The sequence below is a fragment of the Ptychodera flava genome, chromosome 5, assembly GCF_041260155.1.
Source record: "Ptychodera flava strain L36383 chromosome 5, AS_Pfla_20210202, whole genome shotgun sequence".
Taxonomy (NCBI): domain Eukaryota; kingdom Metazoa; phylum Hemichordata; class Enteropneusta; family Ptychoderidae; genus Ptychodera; species Ptychodera flava.
In genome coordinates this window covers 47,914,448-47,938,199 of record NC_091932.1, presented here as the reverse complement: position 1 = coordinate 47,938,199, position 23,752 = coordinate 47,914,448, and the positions used below count along the sequence as shown (strand labels likewise).

Below are 23,752 nucleotides of genomic sequence, written 5' to 3'. Positions count from 1 at the left end.
AAAGGGGCGGGACTTAGCGTACAACCCCCTAACACCTGTGGCTTTCGGTCCTCCATATTCGATATGTCAAAGGACATGCGGACAACGCTGCTAAGTATGCCATGGCTGGTCGTTTGGGGCGCCCTTTTTAAAAAGCGGCCACCCGAGTAAAATTTATGATTGGCTATTAAAAACAGGTGACCGAATACCTTTAATGGTGGATGACTACTTCAGTTGGCTATATTTAAAAAGCTCAACATTCATAGTTCCTGAAGACCATGGCATTTTGGGTTTTTTATGATAAATTTGCTATTTTTTTTTAAATATTTTTACATACTCTTTAATATTTGATATAATTAAATACTTATTTAGATGCCTCATATTGCTGTTGAAATTTAGAAGGAAAGAAATCGTTAAAAAGGCAATCTTCAATGGTACAAATCAAAGAGGATCATGGGTAATTTATAGTACTGTGTTAGGGTGTACATTTAACTGCGAGTCCAAATACATGTACCGTACCATTATTTTTACTGACTGGACCTACTATAACATACAATGGCAAGTATTAAAGTGAAAATAAAGTTTTTAGAGAAACTGTGTTTTCAATTGGCAAAGTACCGCCACTTGATGGCTCGGCTGATGGGGAACTGATAGTCTTGGCAAGATACACACTGTGTCCAGAATTTTGACTGATAACAAGTCCAGAGTTATCTACATGCAGCCTCTATATTCTTTCATTCTTGGATATCTGGCATACTTTTGCAGCCTGTGGATGGGAATTTGAAATGGCTTCCAAAAAATGTTGATTTCTCTGCTAAGCTAAGCCTGCACTTCCCCACTGGTGGAAAACTTGAGAGGTGCATAAACACTGAGTTATCAAGTTTGCAGTGCATGGACATATGAGACAATAGACACTACCCATTGAAGTTACAGAGAACGCCACATTAACGCGTCAAGCCATTTAGCAAAATGCCTTGTAAAACAGAGAGTCATTTGGCCAGATAACAAGTAAATTGGCGGTCAACTTCAGTGGTCTGGTACAGCGATTGTAATACAAAAGTCAGCAGGAAGCCCAACTCTGGCCATAAAATTGATACTGATACTACAGGCTGCGTAAACATCGCACAGTGGTACAAACCATTTCTCTCATGGTGTATCTTAGAAAATAAACTGAACGAATGAAGAATAATTCACAATTGACACCGATTGAGATTACCCGCTGATTTTGGTGCTTGCAGTTGCTGTACCCAACCAGTGAAGTTGATCGCCAATTTATTTGTTATCTGGCCAATGACTCCCTGTCTCACTAGGCATTTTGCTAAAAGACTTGACGGGTTAATGTGGTGCTCTCTGTAAAAAAAGGACAGAATCAAATCATCGGTTCATTAAAAATATATGGTTTGCAACTCTTTATTACTAAAAATATTTAGTTTAGTCTAAAATCTCAAAACAAAATTTTCACTCTCAGCTACTCCAATTTTTTCCATACATTCCATTCAAAACCAAACATAACCATTACGGATCTTCACTAAAATGCTCTTTCAGTAAAATTACTTCTATAGACAGCAATCTTTCATATATTTGCTTAGGGGAATTTCCAGAGTAACTGCTGTTCAAATTCCCCTTGCATAAAATTTTTAAAGATTTGCTTCTAGCATGATTAAATCATGAACTGAAGTATTCAACAAGGCTTCGACAATCACTGTTAATTTGGCAAATAATTGGTGAGGAAAGACGCTTTACATCAATTTCTGATGGTTTCAATTAAATATTTACATTGTATTAATACAAAGGCGACTTACTAAAATGGATAAATTCTACACTGATAATAGTATGAATGAAGAAAATAATTATCAGATATGCATTTTATCTGTACCTTTTTGAGTAGAAAGTAGAATTTCAATATTTTGATACAAGTGCAACTGGTCATGTCGGCACATTCAACAAAAGTCGATTACAATAAGTATCTGGAGCAGTAAACCAATTATAGATATCTGGAAAAGTTAACTAGTAGTTATGTTCTTCATGATTCTCAAGCCACCATGCACAACGAGTTCTAATCACTCAAATGATAGTTACTGGTTAGTTGTAATACGTTTACGCACCAGGAGTGGCACTCAGCTCTGAATTTGTACCCTGAGCAGTTCAAACAATAAAGCACTGCAATTTTTCTTTTAAAAAAAGTGCTAAATGTGGAGTCAAAAGTTGTGCTAAAAGGAGGTTGGAAGTCTACATTTCATCTAAAGTTCCACAGTCAAAAGTCTACATGGAAAGAAAAAGAGTCAAATGTAGAACATGTGTTCATACCACTCAAACAGGAGTGATTGCCACATTGATGTCAGGAAAAAGTGCAACTCCAGAAAAAGTTCATTTCATATTTGATGGATGTTTGAAGTAAATGCGATGCTTGGAGTAGTGTTCCTGGATGAACTGTAACCTGTAAACATTTTCACCCTGCAAGGAAAGGAAAAGTAAAATTTCTGTTTGTTTACAACAATTCATCAGGTTTTATTGACTCTACCTGACTGCACTAAGGGTAGCCATACACCAAAATCCACACCTACATGACATTTCTCACACACCATTTACCGTACATATACTAGCACTGTATTTGCCATATCATCTACAAATATACAATTTGTAACGTTGCAGTTGTTATATCATATACAAATTGTAACATTGTATTTGCCACATGTGCAATTTGCAACATTGCACTTGCCAAATCAGATACAACATGAAACATTGTATTAGACCTATCATTTCAAAAAATGCAACACTGTATGTCATGTACAAATTATAACATTGTATATCATGTCAAAAACAAATTGTAACATTGTTTGTCATATATACAAATTGTAACATTGTATTGTTATATCAACAACTGCACCATCTTTTTATAGATGCAAATAGTCACATTATTAGCCTTCTTGTTTAGATTGACAAATTGCACTTTCTCACTGTATAAATTATTATTGTATCTCTGTATTTGCTTACCTCATGGGTGGCTGTCAAAATAGCATCATTACTGAAAGCCTCTCACTCAGTTGCTTCTTCATGTCCATCAACTCTATTTACAACTTCAGTTCTGTTGGAGGATACAATAATATACATCACTCATATTTCATACATATCGGACAACTTATGTATTCCTTCATGATACGGCCAACTCTCTTTTTTAAATCTATTTACGTAATTGGAGATGTTCTTATGGAGTGCTTACTAGTATTCTACAACAGTCTCTAATTCTCTGAACATGGATGATAATAGCACTTACATGTCCCTGTGAAGTATATTCGGACCAAAACAAATAGATTTACAAGCATAGGGTTGTAACATAAATAATAACATCCTCACTGCCAACAATATTTTCCGGATTGAGCAGAACTACTTTCTACAGATTTTTATACTTTTTGTGCATTTATGCTGTTGCAAAATGATCCAAATATTTTGGATAACTTGCTGTTGCTTTTCTACTCACGGCCCTTCAGTCACTTGTCACAATTTTGAAAGAACAAAGACAAGATTTTTCCAAGAAACTGATAATACTTACATCTGGCACATTGCAAGTTATGATTTCCGTATTTCACTGATCTCACAGTACACATAACTGTTGGCTTCATACATCACAATACATGCTATCTCAATTTCCAAAGCAATAGAACCTGCAGAAAATACAATGAGTATTAGAATCCTGATATTCATGGTCATCATATTCCATATTCACAGTTCCAGTAAAAATATTCAATAAAAGAAAAACTGCATTGCCTTAATATTTCCATTATTTACCCTTCAAATTTGGTCTGCCAGTACTTTATTCTGTGTGGTGTGGTTGGAGCAATAAATGTACAGCTGGCATGATAGATTTTGGTCTTTAATGTCACTCCTATTACAGATACATCATTTAAGTGAACAAAAATAGAAGATAAGTGAACATAAATAAATTGCTCTTCTGGTGCTTCATTATGACTGGCGAGAATTATAACTTCAAATCAGTATGTCAGCTATCTAAAAGTGTCAAGATAGTACAGAACTGTGACTTTTTGAGATTAGAATTTCCAAAAAATGTGGTTAAAAAGCATAAATTACATGTAATTACTCAGCAAAATATTTCCAACATTGTAATATTGAGGACTTCAAAAAATCATAGAAAGATCTCTAAACCTGCTTTGCTGAAAATGTTATAATATTTTAATGATTGATACACCAAGTTATTACAATAATATACAATAATATTATAATGTTTTAATGACTGATACATGATTTAAAAGCCATAGGCTTTATTATTCTTGAAAGCTATCCAGTGTATTATAGTAGTAATGGAAATATTAAGAAAATACCGAAGCCATTACATTTTATATTTTCCACTTATTTCCTTTTTCACATGAGATTTAAGGTAGAATGTGCCTCAGGGACAGATATTCAGACTAAACTTTTTTCAATACTTTACCGGTCTACTTCTGGTGAAGACTCATTTAAAAGGTTTTGAAGTCAGAAAAATTTCTCCATCTTAGTTTTTGAAATTGAAAATTTAACTTTTCATCATTGAATTAACACGGGGATGGCATGCAGCCATTTTGAGTTTCAAATGTCCGCAACTGTATGGCAATTCGTTTCTCCTGTAACAATATTTGCATGGTGACCCATGATTTATGCTTGATCTTAAATTCATAGGGGAAAGTTTGAGCAAAAGTTTCAGTCTTTCAATTTCAAGGCACATACTAACTTAACTTTGCCATGGGGAGGCGAAGCAGTTTATTACATATATCGATTTGTCATTGACAGTGATATCAGCTACAGCCTATAGCGTATAGCATTATTGGTCCATGAACATGTAGATGTCCAATACAAGTTGTTTTATACACATCTGCTTCTATTATTATTATATTTTTCCCATTACAATCAATCAATGTACATCGGAAGCAAATTCCTGCACATTAATGTACAATTAAAATCTAAGTGGCTGGACACAGTAGTATAATTTGAATGCAACTACAAACTACTACCTCCTACTTGAAAGGTTTTACGTCATGCATTGTATTCATGTGTAAATTTGGTGAAGAAAAACATCTCACAAATATTATTGAACAACATTTTATAAGAACATTATGAAGATTATAGTTCACATCTTAGAATGAAAAATACCATTATAAAAATGTACATTACCTTTAGTAGTTATACCTGGTACCTGGCCTCATGAATTTTAAATCAATGTCTGTGACATGAGTATTGTTCACTGGTGTGAATTAAGTCCATTTATCTCTTCTTGAAATGACTGCTTCACTTTTTAAGGACCTCGGTTTATAGTGCCTTGCGGCAAGCTCCCTCAGTATTAGGAGGTTTACATTTACGACATCCATCAGCATTTTAATGCAATATACATAAAGCATTACGAGTGCAGTCTTTCTACACATTACCAGAAAACCATAAAATATTGCTACACCTACTTTTAAACAAACAGTTCCTAACAGATACATGATTCATTAAGAGACAGGGTTACCAAAGCATATCATATTACATAGGCCATTCTGCGTGAGTAAACAGGATTCTATTAAGTTGCAATTTTATCATTGTAACTGAAAGAATATTTTAATATTTCAAATGTATCAATGCCATATTATAAAAGAAGAAATTTGAATGTTGGTCACATTAGAAAGGCAATGTTATAAATGATATGCAGGTAATACTAAAGGGCATGACTTTTCTGGTTTTAGGACGTGTATTGGATCTTCAAGTTTATTCTGTATCCATCACTATGCAACATGCTATGGTCTGCATCATTCTTAATACTCCAAGATTACATCCAAAAAAGAAATCAATTTCTTCTCAGAGAGTTAAAATACATCATTATTGACCCATAAAATAGGTAGAAAAATGTTAGAAAAATACATTCACATGTAGCAGTATTTAACCACGGTCCCTCTATCCCGGACCGTGATTTAACAGTTGTTACACTGTGGCAATAATTACAGTGTAATTATTACACCAGCATTTGTGACAAAAAGTACAACTACTTTTAACCATCTACTGATTATTATTCCCAATATATCCACTGTTTTGCAAATGGTTCAAAATCTGATTTGCTATGTATGTTTATTGTTTTAAGGATTGTTTCATCATGTTAGCTTTAACACGAAGATCTACATGTCTGCCAGGCTAATATAGCTGTATGTAGCAAACTTCAGTATTGCAATGCAGCACATCTGAAGAAACTTGGCACCCCTTCAATCAAAACAAGTCATTGTAAATGATACAGTCTCTACTTGGTTAGTAATAAATTTGGAAACCATTGAAGGAAATGGTGGTTTAAGATTGGTAAAAGCATATCGGGAGAATAGCCAAGAAAGAATTAACCTTGTATTGATGTGTATGTGCACTGTTGATGTACCAAGTATGAATGGAATTAGTTTAGCCAAATCTGTGAAATAATTGGGTAATAGATCTTGCTGATGTGCAGTGGCTCAGAAGGTTATATCTGATTGGTCAATTGTCACTATTCACAGCAACTTGGGCAGTCTATTGTGTATAATTCAATGATAACAGTAAGATTCAACCAACCAATTGGATAACAGCTTCCAAGATGCTGCACATTAGCCCAATAGATGTGGCTATATATTTAATAGAGTACATATGAAAAAGTTAGAACAAAATGGCCACGTAGCAGTCATATTAGATTGTGTCAAAAAAGAGTCTTAATACGTTGTCCTTTTGCCATGTTCAAATTTAATTGGTCCAGGCATAGATTTGGAAAAATCAGAATCAGTGGATGATATTGCTGAAAATATGAGACATTCATATTTACGTCATGGTGTGTTGTCCTTGTAGCAAATTTGAAAGAAAAGAGTCATTACATGTCTGTGTAATGGCTTGAGTAAAAAAAATTGAACAAAATGGCCACCTTGCAGCCATATTGGATCGTACCTCAAAATACTTCTATGTGCATATGTAAGTCACAGTGTATTGTCTTTGTGCCAAGTTTGAAAGAAATCACTTGAGGCATATTTTAGTAATGGCTTTAGACATGAAAAAATGGAAACAAAATGGCTGCCTGGTGGCCATATTGGATCATATTATGAAACTAATCAACTTGCATATGTATGGTGTAGTGTATTATCCTTGTACCAATTTTAAAAGAATGCTAGTGGGGCATGTCAGAGATATCAGTGTAGACACACACAGACACGCAGGACAGACTTTGTTAAACGGGGACAAGAAACAGTTAAATTTGATGTTTAATTGGCAAACTGCCTTCAAAATGCATCCAATAGTAATGAAATATTAATCATTCAATAAGAATTTTTGATTTCCTAATGGGAGTATATAATAAGTGAAGATAATGGAAAGAAGTTAAAATATCAAAAGAATTTAAGTATAGCCACAAATTTTTCTCTACCTAAAAATTGATATTTCAAACTCTGATGCTGCTGAAATAAGACATGCATTCTACCTAGCTAAGATACAGACATAGCAAGAAAACAATTTTATCAATGAAAGAGGGCATTAAAATCAGTATCTGGTGATTGACTTGAACTGTATTTATTTCAAGTACATTCACACTCAAAACAGTATGCATGTTTTACACAGCCTGTTCTGCTGGGAGATAAAGCTTAAAATACATTTTAACAGCATGTGAAAACTGTTGGCAGGTTTGTCACGAGTTAGAAAGGAGCACATGTCAAACAATCCTTGGGAAACTGTACATCATATTTGAAAACAATTGAGCAGGTGATTCCAGGAAGGAAAATTTACACAAAAAAATTAAATATTCTCCAGTACATTATTGCTAATTTGCTATTAAAAATTACATAAAATAATTTAAAGAATATTATCTTGTGCAGTATGTTTTGATCTCAAAATTGAAATTCAACTATGTTATTATTGATGATAATTATTTGAACAATTTTTAAACAACAATTACAGGTGGGTCATTTCACTCCCTCTATGCTATTTTTGAGATTTGCATTCTATTTTAACAACAGGAGCTTATTATCCCATGGTGTAATTTAGCTTTATGTAATGGAGGGAAAGCCTGCCATACGCACACACAGATATACAGACACTGAATTTTCCACCTATCAGACACCGTCTGATTGTCAAAGCATGATAAGATGTCAGCTAAAAATTACATAAAGTAACCTGGTCGTGGAAATAACCACAAGCAAGGAAAGCAGACTTGGGTAAACAAGTTAAACAAGATTTTCATGATAAATTATTACATTCAGTTTAGAGGCAAAAATATTAATATTGCAAAAAGACTTTATTCAACTTTCCTGCAAAAGCAAGATGATTATCACAGGATAAAAAGAAAACATCAAGTGTGTAGCAGTTTATACTAAGTACTACTGCAAAAGATATTTAATGTATCTGCTGTACGTTCTTTTAAATTCATGAAGTAAGTTTTTGTTATACAAAGAAGTAATAATACATGACATGTTCATGTTGTACATTGAACAATAAAAAATCAATAAAAGGTTTACATTTTTTTGAGTGGTTGAATGCACAGACTCATTTTGTGAGTATCATAAGATTCATAATTAAGAAATATTAATCTTGATGTAACGATTTTTAACAATGCAATTTTCACTTTTTTTATCATGGTTATTATATCAAACTAAGTGTTTGTAACCCATTAAGCTACTGCGCATTAACCACCTGTCTGAAATGAAAAACATTGAAAAGATTTAAGATTTATGTTTGTACTCTTGACTACTACACTTTTTAACCCAAATGAAGAACAAGATAATACACATCAGTGGTAGGTATTTTAAAAGTTATAAAAGATTACATACTCTCTATTGCCATTTTATGGATTAAACTTGACAAATACAACCATACAACTAACAAATTTGACATCCTAAATGCTGAAAAATTTCTTTGCAAAAGGCACAAATAATTTTGTGATCATTCCATTTTTCAAATTATGGAGACTACGGAGCATATGAGATACACCATTCAGCTGAACAGACTTCTTTTTAAAATTTATTCACACAACTAATATTTCAATAAACATCACTTTTAGGTAGAGCTTGTCAGAGTTATCAAATATCCATTAAATTCAAACATCAATGGGTTTATATCTCGCTTGCTTGGTCTACGACAGTAAGTGTTATTTTTCTGGTACAGAGCTGTCAGCAAAGGTGAAGAGAACTAGTAAACTGTGAAATGTTTTTGGATGGATGATAAAGCTATCAGATATTGTCCATGTCATTGTTGAGACACTGTCCACAGATGGAGATTTACAGGTTTGAAAGGCAGTTTATTCAGGGTGTTAAAAACCTTTCAGCTTACTTTAGAATTGGTAAGGGTGACTCCTGCCCACACCATGTTTCATGGCTGGTGATTTGAAACGAGAAGGCCCACCACCACGTGCACTGACTCCACCGGTTGAAGTGCCACCACTGCCCCATCCTTGGTTGCCACCACCTACAGAAGAACACAATATCACAAATTTAGTTTGTATTCGTTTAAAGTGACATTAACTTTAAGATCTTGGAAACACATTATTTTAATACCAACAATTAACGTCACACCTCGCAATTAGGTACAAATTGTGTGATACCATTGAAAAAACAATCATGGAAAACGTTGCACATCTTAATAAGGTAACACTATTTTAACAGGAATGACATCTCTTATACACATAATTGGCTGGAATAATTACCCAATTTAAAGGCTAGAGGGTCTCATTTCAGCAAATGTTGTGGTCTCTGCTCGGACAATTATATAACAAATCCAATCTTTAAAATTGATTTTGACAGAACCATGGTATAATTTTGCAAGTTCAATCAAAATCATACAATATTCTGTATAAAGCCTTTAAAGGCTTGCTTATAATCCTATCCACCAACCAAACTTATTCCAACAATTTATACTTCACTCTTTGTTATTCGCTGTGCACAACATTTGTACTTAGGTTTTTCGATACTAGCTACAATTATGGTGACACGTGGATTCTTGTAGCACTATATAAACTTGTGAACACTAGACAGATAGTTCCACTCCAATTTTTGAAGCTCAAGCTCTTTAATGACTTCTAGTTGTAGTTCCTGTGAAAACACAGTGTGTCCTCATAGGAACTACAGTAATGACTGTTTAACACTGGATGGCTGTTTAATACTGGGGACTTACCAAAACCTGATCCATAATTTCCACTGTTATCCCCTCCTGTACCACTGTAGTCTTCGTAATATCCTTCATTACCACTGAAAGAATACAACAACACATCAATACAGCCCTGCATGTGTCATTTATCATGATTTACAGGACAATGGGACCCAAGAAAGTACAAATTTATCGTCTGACCGAACAGTCTGGTTTTCCCGGACCTTTCCTGACTGGATTTACTTCATGAATAAAGCCAAAATGAGAGTTACTCACCCACTGGTGTCACCATATGACTGATCATAGGACTGGCCATAACTCTGATTGCCATAGGATTCATCATATCCCTGAAAACAATGAAATATTCGTCACTTGTCATCCCATTACAGTAAAATTTTTTTGCTTCACACAAACTTTTCCAATGATTTTGCAAACTCATTAAGAACAACACTGTCAATTATCAAATGCAATCTTGAGTGATTCCAGTTCTTCTCCACGTAAAACACAATCCCCGAAACCAGTGTACATATATGGTACCATGAAATACTGCATGAAGATCACACAGTGACCTTTCACATACGATTTCATGTATCACTCAACATCTTTCAACGCTTTGCTATACCTTTCAATATCTAGTTTTGAGTCCTGATTTCTCGAGATAACATAATTTCACCAACATGGTAACTGTTGATATATTTGCAGACTGTACTATCAAAGGAAACATTACAAACTGTGAAATATTTGTTACTTACATAAGATTCTTGATCTGCCATCTGTTGGTTCATAGCTCCACCTGTGTTATCATACTGTTGAGCACCACTTTGTCCCCCTCCCATCCCCATCCCCATACCACCTCCAAAACCAGTTCCTCCTCCCATGCCACCGCCACCACCACCTCCCATTCCCATGCCTCCCCCCATGCCACTGCCACCACCTCCCATACTACTACCCCCTCTCATACCAGTTCCTCCCCCCATGCCTCCCATACCACCTCCCCTACCTCCCATTCCTCCTCCCATACCCATGCCCCCTCTGCCAGATCCAAAGCCTTGTCCCCTTGGTCCTGATTGTGCTTGACCCCTCATTGCCATCCCTCCTCTTTGGCCTTGCATGCCTCCTCGGCCCATCATGCCGCCTCTTCCTCTCATACCCTGACCAGGGCCGCCTCTTCCGCGACCTCTCATATTAGGTGGTGCATCTAGTGTACCATTGATAGCTGCTAGCTCTCGTAACTGTTCTTGCCTGATCTCATCATTATTATCCTAGCAAGAGAAAGTACACACACATTTAAGTCGTTACTCCTATAACAAAAATATCAGTCCACTGAAATTTCAATCGCTATGACAATAACCAAACTACCTGATCTTTTCACACAGCAGAGAACAGCTTACTTACTGGTGTGAGGTATTTCTTGATTTCATCAAGTGCATAGCCCATTCTGGTATGTGCTTCACCAGGCAAGGCAAAGATTTCAACCATCACATGCAAATCTTCATTCAAATGTGCGTACTTTGACGAAGACTCTTTCCTTAGTTCCTCTTCCTGTTGGGTGACAAAACAACAATGAACAGTGCTGATCGCAATGTTGTTTTTTTCTCTCATTAATATGCATAAATAAATATTTGTCTGCATTTTCCGTATAAAAGATGAAAATAACCTGCTACTGTTACAACGCATACTAAACGTATTCATGAGAATTTATAGCTCAGACTTAAAGCTGCAAAAACAGCCGCACATGCATTAACAAAATTTGTCCAAATTTTAGGCAGCGTTGTCTGATGTCACACACATGCAGTAAGGAGCAAACCTGAAATCGCAATCAGTGCTATAATTGTACATATTTTAGCTTACATTTTTTAGCTTACTTTTAATATATTTAAACCTTCAAGGCACAGATGATTTTTACATGAAAGTTGGAATTACTTTCTTTCTCAGAAAGAAGTGCAAACATGAAGAAGTGTTTGTGTTTTTCACACTGCCAAGGAGTTTATGCAGTAACAGTTGTACAACTCACAGATTATGATAGAATACGACTCGGTTACAGACATTTAAACTCGAAAGCTTTACAATACTGTTTTGGTCTGCCTCTTGTATGGGCTCATTTTGCAGCTCACGGAGCAGATAAAGATTTCACCAGCACAATTTTGTGAAAATCAAAAATTTTATGTATTTCCCCATAGAGGTACATGTAACATAGGGAAGGTAGCCATTTTGAATTTCTAGTGTTTGGTAAATATTGGGTAATTTGACTCCAGTACCAAATTTTGAATAGTGACCCCAGTTTTCATTCTTGACTACAACTGGGAATTATTTAAAGTTTTCTTATGGAAAGTCTTAGCACATGTTTAAGTCTTTCAATTTCAAGGCACATACTGTCTGAATTTAGCCATGTATGCCATTTTCTGTTTTGGGTAGAGTTCAGGCACACTCTTCAATATATGTTACTTTCCTTGACATGTAGGACTTCAAATGGTTTACATGAAAAAAATCTGACACTGAGCCTTCAAGTTGGCTTTCCTAGTGGTAGGGAATGTTTGTTTATTATTACAACTTAATGTGAAATAGATATGTTTGATTATACATGTACTCAAGTCAGATCCTACATGTATGCAAATATCTTGGCTGAACACCCTATAAAATGATCTTTAATTAGCGCTTTTATTTCTGTGGCTTCAATTCGTTTTCAAGTTATTTACTCTAGGTCTGCAGTTGATGTTTGAGTTGATCATGTCATTAACTTACTTTGTTCTTGTCCCTCATAGAACCTTTACCCAAAATCATTATTCTTGTTCCAGTATCTTCTTGTAACCTTTTAAGAGTGTTTCCTCTTGGTCCAATAATCTTTCCTACGAAATTAAACTGCAAAAGAGAAAGAAGAATACCTTAATGAGTAAGATAGGCGGCCTATTTCTGGTATGTTGTAGGGACAGCAATTTCTTGACAGGAAAATAATGAACTAAATATAAAGGCAAAGTCATGACAAACGGTTTTATCATGCATATTTTATTTGTTGTTTTCTTTTTTGAACATTTGATAAGATTACTTTTTTTATAATAGTCTTCTTACTGAATATTTTACAAATTTAAAACAAATTTGCGAAGTGCAATGTCCCAAAAACAACTGCACAATTTGTTTAACTATCGTCATGTCAGACCAAACTTCAAGGCTGCATATTACATCAGAAAATCAGCAGCAACATTTTTTATATTTTACAGATTTACAGTGGCATTACTTTAATCATTAGTAACACTGTGAGCAATCATCTTTGTGTAAGTCTACAGAAGCATAAGTCTGGCCCTGAGTTGACAATGAAATCTCTGTGTTGTATTTATGGTTTATCTTTATTCATCAGAACGTCAGAGCAGTTTGTCTCATTGATCAAATGAGTGCTGCATACATTCTGAAAACATGATGGCAGCAGAATATCCAATGATACCACCTTCCCCTGTGTTTCAACAACTACACATGTGTACAAAAACCTTTAATATCTAATCTTAAAGGCATGTGTTGGCACCAGATTGTCTCATCAGAAAATTTACCCACCAGATTACAATTTCAATGGAAAACAAAAGGCTATCACACTTCCGTAATCTCTTACAGACTAGAACAATCTTGATCCCAGGGATCACAAATAGTGCCTTTAAAGGCGGAGCCTCCCTTTAAAAGGACGCCAAGCTATGGCGGCGTTCATTGTGTAAGTGGACACCAAACAGGCAACACAAGGGCACACGCTCCAGAAAATGCCACTTTTTAGTTTTCCCCGGCCGCAAGCACAGATAGACAGCCAAGCGGTCAGCGCAAAGTTGCTGCCGATCGAACTCTGTGGTTATATTCAAAGTCTAACGCGACTGGAAGACAATTTTTTAGGAAATTCAAGCGTTTGTGGTGGGGAATCAATGACCGTTGGCGATTTGAACCGACCGTCAATCAAAAGCTTGCATAAACTCTGTTTGCAGGATTAGCAAAATGTGACAAAAGGTTGAGATCAGTTTGTGTAATTAATGTTATAGAAATCAAACATCGTACTGGCCAGGTGTTTGACTGGGAGGAGAACTCCACTAATGCGAGAACCTGGGATTGAAAAGTGCGGCTTTAAGTAAGTCTACTTTCAAAATTATGACAGTAATATCAGGGTTTTTCTGCCGATTGAAACCATTTGCCCTCACATCATTCCACATTTTTTTCAAGAAACACAATGAAATTTTATAACTACTCTAATATCATAATTTGTTGTCAGTAAGCATTGTTTTCATCAAGCCTTGTAAGATGAAAAACCCTTCATGATTCCCCATTCATTTTGTACAACAAATCAGTCACATTTGGAGACCATAAACATTTAGCTGTCAATGTTATTGTCATAAAACAAAAAAGGTTTGCAATCTTAAACATGTACACTTACCTTTGGAAATTCTTTGACAGGAATCAAGATCTTTTCAACAAGTTTTAGAGCCTTTTCTTTTGTCAACTCCAAATACTTGGATTTTGCCTTCTCTGGGTCTTTTCCTTCCTGGACCCTCTTGATCTCTGAGGAATAAATACAGTGTCTTTATTGGTTGCACTAACACAGATAATTGTGGAGAGGAATTTAAGTGTAATTTAGGCTGTACATTATATGCCAATGAGAGCTTGCAATACTAATAAATACCTTCCCAGATGTTTGACAACATCTAGGGTGAACAACTTATTCTCAACACTGGGCTAGCTTGATGAGGTTCATTCATAAAAGTCATCTGACTACAACACCACAAAAATACTACTGCAATGCCGGGAATCAGAATTTCAGTGTAGATAACAAGCGATATTGCTTTGAAGCAAGACTATGTACAAGTCACTGCTGCAATGCTGAGTAAGAATTTCAGAGTAGTTTGCCTTCTAAGCGATACAACATAATATTGCTGTGTATGAGTGATACTGGTAGGTGCAATTTGAACTGCACCATTAAATCTCATGTTATTGTTCATATCACAGATGGATTATTAAAATGAAGTGTGTAAACAAGATTTTAATTAAATTTACACTCATACAGAGACAAATGTGCCTCTAGTTGAAACAGATCTGACGTCTACACTGTAGCTGGTCTCTGAACATTTATTATAAGACTGTAGTTTTAAATAAAATACAAGTCATTGTCAATGACATAGTCCCAACTTGTAAAAGGAGTATTAGTCTTGATGGGGCAGGGAAATGTGGTCATTAAAAAGTATCGCTGGAGTGTATAAGTTCACATCTATGGGCACATAGGTTTATGTCATTTTTCCCAATTTATAACAAGAGGCATGTCTAAGTTATGGTTCTAAATCGGCAAAAAAGATCAGACCTCTAGCTGTATTGGCCAGCCAAGAAATACATAAGTGCATAATAAATGAGGTACAAGATGTGACATCTTAAGGTCTCATAGCCTATCAAAATTGAAGCTTATAGAACTTGTGGTTACTGAGTTATGCATATATATGTATAATCAAGGTCAAGGTCATCAAGGTCACGTGACATTTTGAAAAAAAATGGTATTGCTAAGTTATCTATATATACCAAAACTCAGACCTCTAGCTCTATTGGCTCGCTCAAAATTAGATATGTGCATAATTGATGAGGTACAATATGTGGCGTCATAAGGTGTCCCATCATACCATATATGAAAGGTTTGGCACTTGTGGTTACTGAGTTGTGGACAAATATGTATATTTGAGGTCAAAGGTCACCAAGGTCACATGACATTTTGTCAAAAAAATTGTATTGCTAAGTTATCCCTATATACCAAAAATCAGACCTCTAGCTATATTGGCTTGCTCAAAATTAGATATGTGCATAATTAATGAGTTACAATATGTGGCGTCATAAAGTGTCCATCATACCATACATGAAGGGTGCAGCACTTGTGGTTACTGAGTTATGGACAAATATGTATATTTGAGGTCAAAGGTCACCAAGGTCACGTGACATTTTGTCAAAAAAATTGTATTGCTAAGTTATCCCTATATACCAAAAATCAGACCTTTAGCTCGATTGGCTTGCTCAAAATTAGATATGCACATAATTAATGAGGTACAATATGTGGCGTCATAAGCTGTCCCATCATACCATACATGAAGGGTGTAGCACTTGTGGTTACTGAGCTATGGACAAATATGTATATTTGAGGTCAAAGGTCACCAAGGTCATGTGACATTTTGTCAAAAAAATTGTATTGCTAAGTTATCCCTATATACCAAAAATCAGACCTCTAGCTCTATTGGCTCGCTCAAAATTAGATATGCACATAATTAATGAGGTACAATATGTGGCGTCATAAAGTGTCCCATCATACCATACATGAAGGGTGTGGTTACTGAGTTATTGACAACTATGTATATTTGAGGTCAAAGGTCACCGAGGTCACGTGACATTTTGTCAAAAAAATTGTATTGCTAAGTTATCCCTATATACCAAAAATCAGACCTCTAGCTTGATTGGCTTGCTCAAAATTAGATATGTGCATAATTAATGAGGTACAATATGTGGTGTCATAAGCTGTCCCATCATACCATATATGAAGGGTGTAGCACTTGTGGTTACTGAGTTATGGACAAATATATACTATATTTGAGGTCAAAGGTCACCAAGGTCACGTGACATTTTGTCAAAATATCTGAGATATCTGCGTGAACTGATGGACTCACGGACAGACATGATCCAATGATCCAATCTATAAGCCCCCTGGACTTCATCCATGGGGACTAAAAACTGTGTCACTGCATCCTTTTTGCAATATGAATGCGATGAGAAACTAAATGTTTATTTTTCTTGGCCTTATACATGGGAGTCTATGTACCGCCTTATACATGGGAGTCTATGGACTGCCTTATACATGGGAGTCTATGGACTGCCTTATACATGGGAGTCTATGGAGACTGCCTTATACATAGGAGTCTATGGAGATGAAAACTAAAAAGTCCTCTAACTCGGCCAAATTTGATCGCATTGTGAATCAAATCGACGTGCATCTGTATGGGGTAGGGTACTATCCTTGTGCAAAGTTTGAAAGAAATTGACCTGCGCATGTCTGAGATATCTGCGTGAACGGACAGACGCACGGACGGACGCACACACGGATGACATGACCAAACCTATAAGTCCCCCCGGACGGTGTCCGTGGGGACTAATAAGTCTGTCAATGTTTTTGACCACTTCAGTACCCATCAACAGCTGCATTCAGCTGATCTGGGACCAATACGACAATCTTAGAGCTTGTATAGTACATTTGTAAATTTTTTGCGCTGAGCATCAATGTTATATGGTGACCTCAATCTGTCCATCAAATATATTCTTAATGCTTGCTGAATGATTTTCTTGTAAAGGAAAATACATAGTTTCACTGAAAATTATAGACAATTCATCAATCTGTGATGCTAATTTATTTTCATTCAAACCTAAATCCCATGCACAATACTCTGTCAACAGGCCAAAATCTGCTTGATTCTCCACTGATTTCATGTCATTTGTCACAAGGTAGCTGGCAAGTTGTAGCTCTACGATGAGGCGCTCAGTATTTTTGGGTCACTAGTAGCACTACAATGCCAAAGACCCTATAGACTGGAAAATAAGCATGACATCAGTGTAGTGCACCCATTTGTACAATATGCAGATACAGGATGTGTTCAACGCAAAGCGGATATACGCGTAATGTTTTGTTTTGTCAGTGATCTTTGTCGAGTGCGATTGCTGTGTCGCAGGTGATTTTTAGCGTCCAAAACGAAAAGATTACTGTTGACAATTCTGATGTGTTTTTTTTGATGGATAGGTGCAATGAAAAACAGTAGAACAAATATATTTGGTATCTTGAGTGCGCTACACTGATGTTGCGCCTATTTTCCAGTCTACAGGCCCTTTGTCATTGTAGCTACTGCTGAGCGAGGTTGCAAAGCCAAAAATCACCAACCGCCCTACTGTAGAGCTACAATTTGCAGCTAGTTAAAAGGAAAACCTCAAAATCTTTACACTTGTTATAAAGTGCAGGCACCTATTGTGTTCAGTCATCTCAAGTTGTGCCAAGTTTCATCCAGCCAAGTGCAGGAATGTTTTAATTTATTTCAGGAAGTAGTTGGAGAAAATTGATGAGAATTTATTAGTATGGTATCATGCGGGTATAAATTGCTGAAATTTTGTTCATTGGTAATTTGTTTTTGAAGTTTAACCAAGAAATAGTTCAGTGTCATGGTATACTGACAGCAGGCAGCAGCAGATTAACTGTTGTGGACATGACCCTGAATGACCCCATTCCGCTCCACTGTCAGGGCTTGCTGCAAACCACAGCAAACTACAGCTACCTAAGGTCTCTTGATTCATCATGGGTGTAGTACCCCTACGGATGCAGATATGCATATCCATGCTAGCCGGACAACCCTGATCTGCAGTACAGTACTGCAGTACAGTAGTTCGACGTTCGGCAAAAGGTTGCTGGTCGGATGGTTTTGCCGTCAAAATCCACAAACACCAAGCAAATCCTCGAGCTACTGCACTGCAGCATGACTGCAGCAACTGATGAAAGTGTTGATGTCATGTGTAGACCGTTTGTAGCAACAAGGAACATGTGCTACATTTATTATGTAAGGTCCTAAAGATACGTTCGATAGAAGGTTGGGATACTTTCAATAAATTCAAAGGTATGGGTCGTGTGGAGTCGCGTTGACTGTTTATGTTGACACGTGGCCGCCATCTTGCATCCGCCATTTCAAATTAATTTTGTTTGTTTATAATCCGCGTTACGTTCTAAAGTGTTAAATTTCGCAAATCTTTCTTTCCTTCCGTCTTTGATCATGAAAAATGCCAACTGTGTTGCAAGGGGCAGTTTTTCTGGATCACTACGTGTTTGATTTTCCCGGAAATATTAAAGCCACTAAATCTACAGTGTACCACCCGTAAACAAAGGAACATGCTTTACCTTCTGAGACTAGTTTCGACGCATTTGTGTGGCCAACTTTATCTAATTCCACTTTCTCTTTGTATAACTCTTCGAGATACTTTGACTCGTCGGCCATTCTTAACGGTTGTGACAGGGTCGATTGCTGTCTTAACTGCTTAAGTACGATAAACTTTGCCAAGATTTACGGAGCAAAGCACATTCACGCTAGTCAAACGGAAACTGATTCTCCCTGCTTGGCCAGCCGACGTACAAGTACTCTATTCAATATATCCATCCGCTGCGAGTTCAACATGTAAATAGTCCATCGGTAAGAGGCACTGGGTGAGAGGTGGACCATTTAATATCCTATGGGGGCGACTGGAAGATTGAGGGAGGGGGGGGGGATTCCAACAGAGAGCCTATGAAAAGAAATCTAGTCAAGGAAGGTAGAAAAAAATAAAACAATTTAAGCGGACATGAAGTAAGAAATGGCACACCGACAGTTATTTTCAGTCATTTTTGTGTGGGCCTACCCTTTTTCATGATATCCTTTATTTTCGGCGCGATGATAGTTATTTTGGATCTGATAGAAGTTTACAACATTAACGTAGTAAACGTGCTGCTGGGGGATCTGCTGTTGTATTTAAGTCGTGCCTTAAGACAGGTATTCATAAGATAAAATCAAAAATTTCAGACTTACTCAGAGTAGAACTTGATAAGGATTTTTTCTCATTTAGTACTAGTAGGATGTGTTGTGTATATTTACCTCCACAAGGGCCTGTCATGCATGTAAATAACGATTATTTTGAAACTATTCATTCTGAGATTCTTGAATTTTCTAGTTTGGGAGACATAATTTTAGTAGGAAACTCTAATGCTAGGACAGGTAATTTGCAAGATTATATTCAACATGACATAAATCACTGTCCTACACCTAATGATTATATTCCTGACTCTGCACACGATAGAATTTCAATGGATAATGATAGTTGTAGTATCAATCCTTTGGGAGACAACTTATTGATCTTTGCATTCAAAACGGCTCACAGATTTTAAACTTTGTAATAGAATGTCCAAAATACAGAGCTTATCGAGATAGTCTATTTTCATCCATAAGTTTGTATAATCCTGGCTTTCTTGATTTGAATGACTGAGAAAAGTTCATGTATAATTTTACTCACGAAGATAAATTACATCTTGCCAAATTTATTTCGTGTACGTTAGTTCCTCCCCCAGCAGCAGCTTCATCCAGTGTTTGCTGAGTTTTGTAATTTTTGCCTTACCACACTCCTTGAGTGTGTTGTTGAGCAATAAAGTAAAGTAAAGTAAAGTAAAGTATATAATATGGAAAGCTTTAGGTTCCTACCTGACAGTAAATGACAATACTTAAAGTTTGATAAGATGTCCATGTCGCTTTGACCGGCTTTAATTTACAACAAAACAATCAAAGTCACGGGATACGACATTTTTCAGCATAAGGAAAAAGAAATGTTAATTTTATTTCTTTTCTACTCACAGTTAGGCCTACCTACAACATAGTATGCGATTACATGTGTAATCTTACTTTTATGCACAGGCTAATTGGACATTATTTGTGTTGATTTTTCCAGTTATGATCAAAAATTAATCATGAATATTGATAATTATTAATATGAATGTTACAGAATAATAAAATCTTGCTTTCTTACAAATAAAGTCGTCTATTTTCTGTAAATACCTTCTGGAAACCCCATTGTTATTATAATTATGATTATTAATAATTATGATTTTGATTAAAAAATAATCCTTTACACAGTGCAATCTGCTTATGTAAACAACCCTCACAATCTCTGCATAAATATACAAGTGACACTATTACCCATTTTCAGTGTACGGCGAAAGTTACTACATGTAGTGTATATAATTATTATATATACTCTATTATTGATATCACACAATATCCTTTGATTCCGTTATTCCACAATGCTTACCATAATCCATCTCTCCGAACGCTGTCACAAGCTTTCCTGAATGCTAAAAAACGCAGGATATGTGTAATTATTTTAATGTTTTCGAATCGTTGTTTAATCGTTTTAAAATGAAAATTTGGTTAATAGTTAGCATATTTTTCCGTAATCCTCTAGAGTTTCACCTAAAATACCCGTTGATACGAATAAATTTGTTACATATTTTTTCTATGATTCTATTGTACATTTTTCCGATAACTGAGCTCAATGAAATACCTCTATAGTTATTTAGATTTCTTGTGTCACCCTTTTTATGTAGTGATATAATGATTTTTTCCCCAAATTCTATTGGAACAATTTCTAAACTGTACAAATATTAAAAAGTGCAGTCAATAAGTCAATTATCACCTGCCCACCACCTTTACACATGTAACGATTTCATGTGTTATTTCATCTGGACCACATGCCAAATTATTTTTAAGATTTCAATTATGCAACTGATGGTTTCACTTGTATTGTATCTGTGTTATTACCTACAGATGAGGTTACCTTTTCCACAAAATTCTTTGATTCTTGGTACAAATTATTGCTTGGAGTACCATTTTGATTGCTTCGTTCTCCTAAACGTTGCCAGTACTTTCCAAGGAATATTTTTAACTTTGTCTTTTTCATGTAAAAGGTTTGATTCTTTATCAAGTATTACAGTTGTGCAGGATCTTTCTTTTCGTTCCTTTCAATAATGACCAAAAATAATGTTTATATCATAACTTATATATAATCTGATAATATTTCTTATCAACAATGTTCATATTTATAAAAAGTGTTACACTAACATTTTACATGTGTCTTTGTTATGCACCCATACGTCAAAGTAGTAAACTTGGAAAGTAGGCCTATAGTTCTTCGGAAATTGTGCTCCAGTTACTTTTCAATATGTGCATCATCGTCACCAGAGTAAAGTTCTTGCTTTCGTATGTGATTGTTTTGTACAGTTTCAAAAGATTTAAAGATATTTCTCCCAGATCGTCTCTGCTTTTTGTTCATTTGTGAGTTCACCACATGTGATGTTTTCTTGTTCACCATTGTTTGCAGATTCCAACCATATTCACTGAATTACGTACTGAGCTGAAGCAACGACTCTCTTGAAATCTTTCATTTTCACTAAGATACATTTTCTCGTGGAAAACTATTTCGAAACTGTCCTCCTCATAAAAAATACTAGAGTGTAATTGTAAGTCAAGGAAGGGCTCATTGCCAATAACACACACCTTGGTATTCGCTGCCTCATGGCAAATTGAAGTCTAAAGAGAAATGAAAGTGCCTTACTAGCTAGATAACACTCGCAGAAAATAGCGAAGCATAAGGGGCCGTCGATAATAAAAGCTGACGCACAACAAACGTAATTCTCTCGTTTAGGGGGGAGGGGGTAAAAGCTCATTTCGTTTTGTGTGCGTCAAAATCGCATAAGGATTTTCGTCTATTGTTTTCGAAGTGCAACTTTGCAGCGAGAACGAAATACTACCTTCGCGTTCATCGAGAACAGAATGACCACAAAATACGGAGACAGAAAAGACAACGAAAAGATATAAATTTGAAATAAAAACCTGTACGCTTTTTCAACGTGAAACATGTACGTGAAATATTTTCCTACGTGCGAAATGCATTAAAATGTTCTATGTCTTAAAAAGTGGAACGCGTAAAAGGGAGGTTTATTAATTAATGTGTACTTCCGTATTTTTTTTAATGAGCGTGCGGGTCGGAGAGGTGCGTGTGGGTTTGTCAGAAACGGCATCATAATACGAAATTGATTTCGCATAAGAACTTTCGTTTTGAGGGGGAGGGAGGGGGTTTCAAGTAAAACGAAGGAATTACGTTTCTTGTGCGTCAGCTTTTATTATCGACGGTCCCTAAGCTTATAACGAGAAATGGGGAAGAGGTGCTCTCTGGTGTACTTGTGATACTTGTGTACTTGTGATACTGAAATATATTTTTACAAGATTTTATGGATTTTATATTTAGAGGCATTTCCAGATATTTTACTACGCACTCAGATTATGTTTGACAGGAGTTAAAAAGACCTTTTTGTTTATTTATTTGACTTTATTTCTGACTTAATCTGTCCATAATCTCTGATTTCACAGGTAAGAATCACTTAGAACATTATACTATGAATATTGAGTTTCAAACGTCATAGATGAAATACCGACGACCATGGACATGTATCAGCCTCACGATAATATTTGTTTTTACAATTAATAATCGAGGAAATTTTTCGTTCAACTCTTTTTTTTTTTGGAATAACAGTCCGGTAAGCTTATCATCAGTAGGGGCCTACAGATTCCAGCTTTGCTACGGCACAAAATATAGTCTTTATTTTTTACTAGCTGTGACTGTCAGTGTCTTGCATACCACGCCAAAAATCCATCCAGAATTTCTATCAATAATACTCTTCGTTGGATCGCTGTGGAAGTAACTTTTCAACTTTTCTGTCTTGGGCCAGCACAATTATTCTTTGAGCTTAGGCCCTATCTGTTTTCTGTCATACTTCTTTTTCAGTATTTTGTACGTCATTCTGCCTTGCAATCAGAAACATCCATTCTTTTACGTTGACTCTACACTGAACACTCCACGCGCCTGTGATACAGTGTATGCATATAAAACTATAAGGGAACTTAGTAATATGATTTTTATTGTTGTCTATGATGTTAGGCCTATTTGCTCGAAAAATTGCTGACACCTCTTTGGTATTACTGTTGAAATAAGGACTATAATTATCATAAAGCTACTAAAGCTGAGAGTACTACTCGGGGGGGGGGGTACTTTGATATTTTCATATGGGGTTGTGCCGCCG

At 35.8% G+C, this 23,752-nt stretch overlaps 1 protein-coding gene across 2 annotated transcripts; it reads right to left on the bottom strand.

Annotated features, from left to right (window-relative positions):
* Nucleotides 1–1,360: 1,360 nt before the first annotated feature.
* Nucleotides 1,361–19,202, bottom strand: LOC139134162 (KH domain-containing, RNA-binding, signal transduction-associated protein 2-like). 2 transcript variants are annotated; one of them, XR_011552744.1, is made up of 11 exons: nucleotides 18,995–19,149; nucleotides 14,477–14,601; nucleotides 12,820–12,936; nucleotides 11,473–11,619; nucleotides 10,830–11,339; nucleotides 10,354–10,424; nucleotides 10,105–10,178; nucleotides 9,265–9,399; nucleotides 3,530–3,641; nucleotides 2,974–3,064; nucleotides 1,361–2,433 (listed from the first exon to the last, which is right to left on the bottom strand). XR_011552744.1 is itself a non-coding variant. In XM_070701083.1 (8 exons), the coding sequence occupies exons 1-8, from the start codon at nucleotides 19,089–19,091 to the stop codon at nucleotides 9,266–9,268; spliced, it is 1,275 nt and encodes a 424-aa protein (XP_070557184.1). In that variant the 5' UTR covers nucleotides 19,092–19,202; the 3' UTR covers nucleotides 7,099–9,265. The 2 variants fall into 2 exon arrangements, 1 of the variants encoding a protein (XP_070557184.1); XM_070701083.1 differs by lacking the exons at nucleotides 1,361–2,433; nucleotides 2,974–3,064; nucleotides 3,530–3,641 and having other exon boundaries at nucleotides 7,099–9,399; nucleotides 18,995–19,202.
* Nucleotides 19,203–23,752: the final 4,550 nt, after the last annotated feature.